This window comes from Tursiops truncatus, chromosome 11, assembly GCF_011762595.2.
Source record: "Tursiops truncatus isolate mTurTru1 chromosome 11, mTurTru1.mat.Y, whole genome shotgun sequence".
In the NCBI taxonomy this organism is placed as follows: Eukaryota; Metazoa; Chordata; class Mammalia; order Artiodactyla; family Delphinidae; genus Tursiops; species Tursiops truncatus.
This window is the reverse complement of record NC_047044.1, coordinates 101779138-101789726: the sequence shown is the minus strand read 5'-3', so window position 1 is coordinate 101789726 and position 10589 is coordinate 101779138. Positions and strand designations below refer to the sequence as shown.

The 10589-nt window shown below is 50.4% G+C and overlaps 1 protein-coding gene and 1 long non-coding RNA gene across 5 annotated transcripts in view; one reads left to right on the top strand and one right to left on the bottom strand.

Moving 5' to 3' along the window:
- Window positions 1–767: 767 nt before the first annotated feature.
- Window positions 768–10589, bottom strand: part of BCL2L13 (BCL2 like 13) — a 64218-nt gene continuing 54396 nt past the window's right edge. The window contains exons 7-8 of one of the 4 annotated variants that reach the window (XR_004529083.2): window positions 3001–3086; window positions 2742–2879 (exon numbers count right to left, since the gene is read on the bottom strand). Coding sequence is in view for 1 of the 4 variants with exons in the window: in XM_033867281.2 (XP_033723172.1) it covers window positions 2130–2879 (750 nt within the window). In the remaining 3 variants the exon portion in view is untranslated. Of the gene's footprint in view, window positions 2880–3000; window positions 3087–10589 lie in introns of all 4 variants that reach the window. The other 3 variants (XM_033867281.2, XR_012324632.1, XR_004529082.2) reach the window with 3 other exon arrangements.
- On the top strand, window positions 2865–9804 carry LOC141275937 (uncharacterized). The gene is made up of 2 exons (XR_012324637.1): window positions 2865–4061; window positions 4233–9804. It is a non-coding gene; the product is annotated as an uncharacterized lncRNA (long non-coding RNA).

Genomic DNA, 10589 nt, shown 5'->3' with positions numbered 1-10589 from the left:
ACACCTGCGTCCCACCATCATCCTCCCTCTACCTTAGACTCAGATGTTCCAGTCCCACCAAAAAGGGGGTGGGCACCTGAGAAGCAGTTTTTAACGTCACAGCAAAACATGGGAGCCACTACCACCACAGTCCTTACTAGGCGCTCCCTCCTCCTGTCCACAACCAGAGGGGACGCTGAGGTCCTCCTATCACTCGGGAACCCCGTGCTTGAAGGCCACGCTGTCTGGGTCACTGCTGAGTAACGCGTGGCCCCGCCTTACCCCTCCGCCGTGGAGAACGCAGACCTCAGCCTCCGCAGCGCAGACCTCCCGCCAGCCGCCCTCCCGCCAGCAGCTCAGAAACGAACCGGCTCCTGTTACTGCTTCAGTGCGTTCAGCCAGTGGGCTTGAGGATCCAGAGTTTACATGTAAACACTGGAAAGAGAATATTCTATCATAAAAGGGAAGAGAATGAAGACAACTCAGCAGTTCGCTCTTCCCCTACGAAGCACCAGTGCTGCAGTCGGAACACACGAGGAAAACCCCACTTCCCTCACCTCTGGCTCCTCAGTGAAGGACACCAAGACCCTGACCAACATCCCTCCCCAACGAGACCCAAAAACTCAGAACGCACGATACACTGCCTGGTAAAGCTGCACACACGCACACGCGCACACACACACACTCTCCAGACCTTTCTGACCAACTTCTAAACAGTATCGCTTTAGGAAGAATATTTAATTTAAAAAAATAAATTTAAAAAATTAAAGCACATTTAGAACATCAAGTTTTGGTGATCAGGATAGGTAAAGTAATTTTATTACAAATTTCAGGATTTAAAAAGTAACCTGTTACATTTACTAGGATAAATCTGAGATGACCTGTCTCAAGCACGTGTGTCCCCATCCGTGACACTGACCTCAGGCATGATGAGACGTGGTCCACCCGTGAGGGATGCTGTCAGCGGATGAGGCTACGCTGAGTCTCCACGGGCACGTGCTGACCGTGATCATTACGGTTTGTCACTCTGGCATTTAGGCCGTGACGAGCTCAGTGTGAGCCTCCGTTATGGAACGCTGAAAGCCAAGCTAGACCCTCAAGGGCAGCCTCTCTTTCCTGCTTTTTACTTCAATGATATTTAGGAGACTTTGTGTACTGAATGAGAGTTATGATTCCCCAGTCTGTAAGCCCACATGTGGAAACCCTTATCACCTGGCAAGAGACCGCCGAGGAGCGGCCTGACTGGGAAGGAGGCTGAGGCCAGAACCTGGGAATCCTGGTAGTCCAGGTCACGGACAGCGAGGCCCAGCAAGAGAGACGCTGCCAGCTGGCGAGTCCCTGTCGGCTCAAGGGTGCCCACAGACAAAAGGGCTGCGAGCAACCTCGATAGGCCAGCTAAGCCACCCTCCAGCTTCCGGACAGGGGCCCCAGGTCTCTTCCGTCTCGTACGTTTAAAGACTAAAGGCAGCATCTTTACAAGGGGAACTGCGGGAAGCATCGGGCGAGCCCTCTGCACGGGGCCTCGGGGCACCCTGGGGCGAGGCGGGCAGGGCAGTACCTGAGAGGCGGCTGAGACCCAGCAGAGCACCTGGGCTGCGGGACTGAGGGCGGGAAGAACAGAGGAGCTGAGACTCCAGGCAGGAGTGCACCAGCAGCCGAGGGGCCCACAGCCACGCCCTCCTGCCTGGGGTCTGCCCCCCAGGCGCCCCCATGGGGACCCTCTCGCTCTGAGACTGTGGCTCTCACGGGATGACGTTATCCCCGGGGGACGTTTGGCAACACGGGGAGACACGTGGGGTGGGGCTGCCACCACTGGGGAAGGTGCTACAGGGCTGGTGGGCGGAGGCTGCGCACCCTACAGGGCACAGGCCCCAGGCCCGGGAGCTACCCAGGGGCTGTGGACGCCAGGCGGGGGGCACTTTACACACAAGACCCTGAACCTAGCAGGCGCCCAGGCCTGGGACCTCCAATCAGACCACTGTGCGCAGCCTCCAGCTCAAGCCCTAACACGTGGGTCGGCCCCCTGCCCTGCGGACCCAAGTCCTCCTGACCCCGGAGTGTCCAAGGGATGTCCAGCTAGCTTCTGGCCGCTCCAGTCCAGTCGACACAACTAAAACCTTACAACTTTTTGTGTTCTCTCTCCGAAAAATCTACTTCCTTCTCAGAGCCAGTGCCACCCCAACTGCCACCGCCAGGATGGCAACAGCGGCGGCTGCCCCCCCGAGGAGCAGGAGGGACTTGCCCTCAGGCGGCGGGCCAGCCTCCTCGGGGCCGCCCGGGGAGGGCCCTGCGCCCAGCCCCCCCCACCCGCGGACCGCCTGCCCTCCGCCCGGCGGGGCTGCTGGGGGCTCCACCGGGGGCTCTAGCGGCGGGACCCCCTCCTGCTCCAGTTCGGCAGCTCCGGACCTGGCCGCTCCCGCCTCTTCTTCAGCGAGTTCCACGAACAGAGATGTCGTGGGACTGGCTGGCTGGCCGGCCGACCCCTCGGGGCCAGGCTCCCCGGCCGCCATCAGGGCAGAGGCCGCCACAGCCGCCGCCTCCGCGCCCTCGGGAATCTCCTCTTTCTCCACGTGCACGATGTCAGAGTTGGAGGAGTTGTTCTCACTCTTCTCTCCAGCCCCGTTGCTGTCCAAGCTCTTGACTTCTTCGGGGTCCACTGTGACCTGCTGCCACGACTCGGGACCCAGGGACACCGGTGGGCTCTCGGTGCGCCAGCTCTGGCTGCTGGACAGCGACACGGGGAAGCCCTCGGCCTGCCAGGACGCCGTCGCGGTCGTCGGAGACTCCGGGGGGCTGGCGAGCGTGGAGCCGCCACTGGGCAGGATGTAGATGTCGTTGCTGTCCTCCGCGGCGCCCGCGGGGCGCTCCTCGTCCTCTGGCTCCAGGGCAAAGACAGCGCCCTAGGAGATGAGGGGGGCGGTCAGTGCAAAGAAGGGAAACAGACCTAAAATAAATGTAAATCTGGAGGCAGCCCCTTTCCTAAACTGAACTTCCAGGGATAAATGCACTGTATAAACCTACAGTTTTTGGACTGAACGTGTTTGCTTGTAGACCAACACAGGGGAAGAATTTTTAACAAGACGATCCTCTGACCAGTTTCTTCAAAGCTGAAAAAGCAAAAAGCTGATTTATATTCTAATCAATTTATACACATTTAATGCAATAAATAATGCAACACAGCGGAGAAAAAGGCAGGCAGCTTGTGCCCTAGGGATCTATCGCTCGGCCGGGCTGGTGCCGTCAGGAGCCCAGACAGGGAAGGACGCGCTTTGCTGGCAGCTGGGGAGGTGCAGGAGCCTGGCGGAGGGACGTGTGAGGGGCGGGGAAGAGCCACCGCCCAGCAGAGGCCCAGAAACGTCAGCCGGGGACGGGAAGCAGCCTGCCGTGACCAGGGAGGTGCCGGCAGCAGACGCCACGGCCCTGACTCAACGGCAAGGGAACGGTCATCGGCCACTCGGTCATGGATGAAGCCGCCCCGACGATGGGGAGGGTGCGGGGGACGCAGGCCTCCCGCCCTCCTGGCGGCGGGAGCCACACGGCAGCAACACGGCCACGGGCGCTCCAGGCTCCCTGCGGGGGCTGTGTCAGCTCCGGTCACAAGGAAGAACACGACTCAATTTTGGTTCTTGACAAATTCACCATCTAGACGTGAAGACCGACACAGGAGGCACACATTTCACCGCGACACCGGCAGCCCTAAGGCAGGGGACACACGGGGACCAGGAGGTTCGTGGCGGAGACAGACGGGAAGTCACCCAGAGTCTGGACGACACCCGCAGATGCTACGGAGTCTGCAGAGCATATGCAAGCAAACCAATTTCCACTCTACTTTGTGGTTACGGTGCCGTTTATACGAAGCAGAGTAGTTCTGCTCTGTGATCCGGTCACACTCGAGTTGTCTGGAGATAAGCAATATGGTCCCTTGTGTCCCCTATCCTTAGACTCACATCTGCAGCCGACGGCCTGAGGGTCAGAGAGATCCACGTGCTCACCAGTGGGAACTCCCACCAAGGGCTAAAAACAGAACCTCCAACAGCAAGAACTGATTTAAAAAGCAAAACAAAGGAACCATAATAAAACAGGTAAAAATTTTAATCCTCAGAAAGGAGACCTTTGCTGCTTTTTATTTAGGGCTCGAAGCCAAAACAAGTGAAATGGAAATTTCACAAGTTGCATCGTGAAGAAATGAGGGAAAAGTTAACAAACTAAAACAGAATTTAGCGTAAAACTACTGTTCTCTTTATTTTTAACAGCTCAAGGCTGAGAGTCAGGAACATTCTTCATCCCGTATCTGGAAGACTTCTTCATCCAACCAAGATACTGGATCAACACGGTTGTCAAGTGACAACTCTGCGGGACGATATGGCCGCAAAGCCAGTCAGACTTAGTTGCCTCTTTCCTTGCTGTCATGGACTCTCTACCTTACGACTTATTTCTGTATTTTGGACGTGATTATTTTAATGACGATTCACCAAAAATTTTGTGCTTTTATGTAAGAAGTTTTAAAGAAAGAATAGATGACCATTGAGACTTTCACTCCTGGTCATCTGAAGCAAAAATATAAAAATAGAGGCCTCTCCCTTGACTATTACTGTCATTAATGAAGACTAGGCTTTCAATAAAAGATAAAGCACTGTTTTGGGTAATACTTTACCTAAAACTTAGCACATTAGGGGACTAACATCTACAACTAGCCTTAGATCCATTCCAACAATTTAAATAATTTTTAGCACAAAATATGTATATTGCTGGAAACAGCTATCTCTTTAGTCCCACTGATACAAAAAACAGAAAGGAGTAACTTCAAGGGCTCAAAAATATAAAACGGATTGGGACCAACTAGAGTTTAAATATGCATGAAGGGGGAACTCCCTGGAGGTCCGGTGGTTGGGACTCCACACTCTCACTGCCAATCCTTGGCTGGGGAACTAGATCCTGCAAGCCGCACGGCGTGGCCAATAAGTAAATAAATATGTACAAAGAATCAGAAAACTATGTTTTGTTTAAACACATGAAGCCCAGTGAGATCAGGTAACTTGCCCAAGGTCCCTCAGCTGCTGTGAGAACTGGACGCCAGTGTCCTTTTGAAGATTTTACTGAAATTAATTCATTTCACTTTCACAGATAAGGAAACTAAAGCAACTGAGATGGGTAAGTAATTGGCCTGAAGTCCAAAGCTGGGACTGGATCTAACCAGGCCGTTCACCTGCAGGGCCCACGCTTTCGTCAACTGTGCTCCCCTAACGCTCGAGCCCAAGGCTCCCCCCAACCCCAGACTTCCACACTGGTGCTTTTTCCTCAGTTTACAGCAAGAAGCAAATGGAAAAGGTTATTCTTGGTGTTTTCGTCAAGCAAATACACAAAGATATATTCATGAAACCCTTCAAAGAAAAAGGGAAGTAGAGAAGAAACAAATGCGGAGGTAAAGGGACTCTTGTAGAATAAACGTAAGATAAAATGTAAGCGTAACCTTGGTTTTAGTGGTAGGAACGAAGTAAAAACAGCTTGGAGATCACTCAAAGAACCATTTCAAAGTGTGCGGCAGTGCTTCACCATGTCTGTATTAACCACATTTGCTTCGAGTTTTGTTTTGGTTCACACCAGTTACAAATTATTCTGCCACTTCAAGCAGTGTTTCACACACAGGGTCACAGCGGCCAATGAACTTAACTGTTCCAGCCGAGGACACCGGGGCCAACTCCCAAGACCCCACTCCCTGGTAGCTCAGAGACCCACGTCCCCTGGAGTGTACCAGCCAACCCGTATCATTACGATCTCTCTCTCAAGTATTCACCGGAAAAGACAAACACAGATACCTTGCTTCTCTACATTCAGTCAAACAGGGTACTAACGACCAAATGTCTCTTAGATCGCTATTAACCTAAAATAAGAAAAGAGAGGGAATTCCCTGGTGGTCCAGTGGTCAAGACTCCGCACTTTCACCACCAAGGGCCCGGGTTCGATCCCTGGTCGGGGAACGAAGACCCACAAGCCTTGAGGCGCAGCCAAAAAAATAAAAATAAAACAAAAACAACAAAAAACCCCAAAGAAAATACTGTGAGAGAGACTCAGAGAAGTAACTTTCCACCTAATGTGATGACCAAGACCACAAAGAATACATTTTAAACACAGTGCAGTACACACGCACACTCACACATAAAATAAACAGATCTCATGAAACACTAAACCAAACCCTTACTACACTGAAACTACTTCAGTTGCAAAACCCACTTAACTGATTTTAGATCACAAACTATGTGTCACCTCCCACACTCTGTTCTAACCAGTTCTGACCTAAAAATTCCCAAGAGTCAGTCTTCAAACGTCCTTGATGAAAACAAACATAAACTTTTTGAGGTCTGCAGTTCTTAAAACAGAAATGAGAAGCTTCAAGTCGGAAAAAATAGACAAAAATTTATTTATTTATTTTTGGTACGTGGGCCTCTCACTGCCGTGGCCTCTCCCGTTGCGGAGCACAGGCTCCGGACGCGCAGGCTCAGCAGCCACGGCTCACGGGCCCAGCTGCTCTGCGGCAACTGGGATCCTCCCGGACCGGGTCACGAACCCGCGTCCCCTGCATCGGCAGGAGGACTCCCAACCACTGCGCCACCAGGGAAGCCCCCAAAATTAATTTTATTCAAACTATTTAATATTATTACAGATGACATTTCCCCCAGTAATCTTTCATGTAATCTAAATGTTTCACAGTAAGTATTTAGGTTAGCACATGCCGCAGGAGAAAACCCAGGAGAAGCCCACCCCACGGTGGCCCCTTGCGGGCTCGCAGGCCTACTAGCAGGGGGAGCTGGGCTGTCCCGGCTCATACCCGGCTGTGCCTGACTGCTGCCCGGCAAAGACAGTCACCACCAAAACTCGAAGGAAACTTCAGACTCGAGAAGCGGAAAAACACACACTCTTAGGGACACATCTGAAAAGCTGATATTTGTAAAAATGTACTGTTTTCACAGAACACTTTTTCGCACCATCATTTTTGTGAGCTACAGAGGCTGCTCTTCCATACTGAGGCTCAGCGAAGTTAAATGAATTCCCCCCAAAACTCAGGGCTAATATTTGGCAGAGCTGGGGCCACAAACAAATTGTGATTCCAATCTCAACGCCCATACTCTGGCCAGGGAGAAAATAAGGTAGAAGGCAAGCAAACAAGCGCGCGTGCACACACATACCCCCGCTACCCTGCAGTCCCAGCACCAACAGTAGCAGACAGTCACTCTCCACTTCTCTCTCTGGAAAGCTGGCCGCCAGCGGACATGTGCTCCTGACTGCGCCCCCGCGACCCCGGCCTCCTCCTGTCCTCCGAGCCCCGTAACACAGCCACCTCACAGCACAGAACATGCCACCCCGCCCTGCCCTGAGCCCAAGGAGGGCCCATTTTACTCAGCTTCTGGGTGGCAGCGCCTAGCAGAGGGGCACAGCACCCACAATCAGCTAAGGGTTACTGGGTAGAAAACCGACACTGTAACTGCGGAGCGCTGGGGGCTCAGTGTGCACAAAACTGAGAAGCAAAACCTTCCGAGGGACTTGCAGCTTCCCCGTGGAAGGACCTGGACGTCTCCACTCCACCCCGAAGTGGGTGAAAAAGCTGAATGACCAGAAATCTCAAAGACTGTAAGAGAAGAGAGGTGATGCCACAGGGCAAACCGCTGTCCCGAGGCTGGAGACGGATGGGCGGGGCTGGGGGTCACCGGGGGACCAGTCCCGGGGAGGCCCTGCAATTCTGAGATTCACCTCTACCCCCCTGGTTCCCTGCTCCCGGGCGAAGGGGAAAATGAGCCCTGATCTTCCTGACAAGCTGTGTCCTCAGGGGGAACCAGTTAACCACAGCCTAACTGCCCAAGAGGAAGGAAAATACTCGCCGGCAGCCCACTTCAACCTTCCAGTCCTGCCCCATGTAAAGGAGGAGAGAGACACAGAAACTCTGGCCAAATTCACGGGGGGGCACAGGCTCACCCACAGAGCCTAGTCACAGGACTCCAACGCGCCCGCCACACACCTCGCCACCACGTCACTGAGGCCTATTTACCTTTTACCCAGGACATCATGTCCGGCTATCCAGAAAAAATGACAAGGCAAACCAAAGGCAGAAGAAAAACACGCACACATTTGAAAAGAGGGAGCAAGTATCAGAACCAGACATGGTAGGGATGCTGGAACTATTGATCAGGAATTTAACACAACTATGATTAATCTGCTAAGGGCTCTAACGGATAAAGCAGACAGCACACAAGAGCAGATGGGCAATGTCAGCAGAGATGGAAATCCTAAGAACCAAAAAGAAAAAATGCTAGAGATGTAAACACAACACCACGGAGCAGAAATGAAGAACGCCCCCCCCCCCCTTTTGGCCATGCCGAGCAGCTTGCAGGACCTTAGTTCCCCAACCAGGGATTGAACCCAGGCCCTGGCAGTGAAAGCGCCGGTCCTAACCACTGGACCACCAGGGAATTCCCATGAAGAATGCCTTTGATGGCCTTATTATTAGATTCCACACTGCAGAGGAAAGAACCTCTTAGCTTGAAAATGTCTCGACAGAAACATCCCAAACTGAAAGGCAAAGACAACAAAGACGGGGGAAAGAAAACAACAGGGCATCCAAGGACTGTGGGACAACTACGCAAGGTGTAACACACACACCTGGAACACGGAAGGAGAAGAGAGAAAGGAACAGGAGAAAAATATCTGTAACGATAATGACTAAGAATGTCCCTAAATTAACGTCAGACAGCAAACCACAGATTCAGGAAGCTCAGAGAACACCAAGTACAATAAGTGTCCAAAGAACTACACCTAAGCATGTCATTCTCAAATTACAGAAAATCAGAGGTAAACAAAAAATTCTGTGACAAGTCAGAGGAAAAAGTATCTTACCTAGAGAGGAACAAAGATAAGAATTACATCTAGCTTCTCACCAGAAACCAAGCAAGCAAGGAGAGAGTGGAGGGGAACATTTAAAGCGTTGACAGAAAAAACCTACTGACCTAGAATTCTGTTCCTGAGAAGTTATCCTTCAAAAATGAAGGAGAGGGTGTGGAGAACAGGGAACCCTCCTGCACTGTTGATGGGAATGTAAATTGATACAGCCACTATGGAGAACAGTATGGAGGTTCCTTAAAAAACTAAAAATAGAACTACCATACGACCCAGCAATCCCACTACTGGGCATATACCCTGAGAAAACCATAATTCAAAGAGTCATGTACCACAATGTTCATTGCAGCTCTATTTACAATAGCCAGGACATGGAAGCAACCTAAGTGTTCATCGACAGATGAATAGGTAAAGAAGATGTGGCTCATATATACAATGGAATATTACTCAGTCTTAAAAAGAAACGAAATTGAGTTATCTGCGAAGAGGTAGATGGACCTAGAGTCTGTCATACAGAGTGAAGTAAGTCAGAAAGAGAAAAACAAATACCGCATGCTAACACATATATATGGAATCTAAACAAACGGTACTGATGAACCTAGGGGCAGGGCAGGAATAAAGACGCAGACATAGAGAACGGACTTGACGGGGAAGGGTAAGCCGGGACGAAGTGAGAGAGTGGCATGGACATACATGCACTACCAAACGTAAAACAGCTAGCGGGAAGCAGCCGCATAGCACAGGGAGATCAGCTCGGTGCTTTGTGACCACCTACAGGGGTGGGATAGGGAGAGTGGGAGGGAGACGCAAGAGGGAGGGGATATGGGGATATATGTATGCATATAGCTGATTCACTTTGTTGTACAGCAGAAACTAACACAACATTGTAAAGCAATTATACTCCAATAAAGATGTTAAAAAAAGAAAGAAAAATAAAAATTAAGGCAAGACATGTGATCTTAAAAAGAAATGTTATTAAGTTGTACAAGTAAGAATATACAAAAAACCCCTGGATTCTACACTTCATATGGGTGCGTGTGTGGCTGTGAATTATATCTCAATAAAGTAAACTATTCACAAACACACCACACACACACACACACACACACACAAGGGAGAAATAAAGATTTTCTCAGACAAGCAAAGATTGAAGGAATTGCTAGTAGACATGCCTTGTAAGAAATGTTAAAGAAGTTCTTTAGAGAAGGATAATGATATAAGTCAGAAACGCAGATCTACACAGAGAAAGAGAGGCCACTGAGGAAGAAGTAGGTGAAGGGAGAATAAAAACTTATTTTTCTTATTCTTAATTGATCTTCCAGATAACAGCTGCTCCAAGTAATAATAGCAACAATGTATTCGATTATGTGTGCTTATACAAGTGACATGAATGACAGCAATGACACAAGGGATGCTCTTACAAGGTACTCACTCACTCACAGTGCGCGTGAAGCAGTACAGTGTTACCTGAAAGTGGACTTGGATTAGTTGTAAACGTATATGGCAAACTGTAGGGCAACCACTTAAAGAGGTAAAAAGAGAAATGTAATGGACATGCCAAGAAAGGAGAGAAAATAGAAACACACAACATCCTCAATTAAAACCACAAAAGGCAGAAAAAGAGTGGGGGACAAAAACTGGAACAAAGAATAAGGGCAACAAGTAGAAAACAATGACAAATATGATAGATATTCATCTAATTACATCAATAATTACTTTGGGGC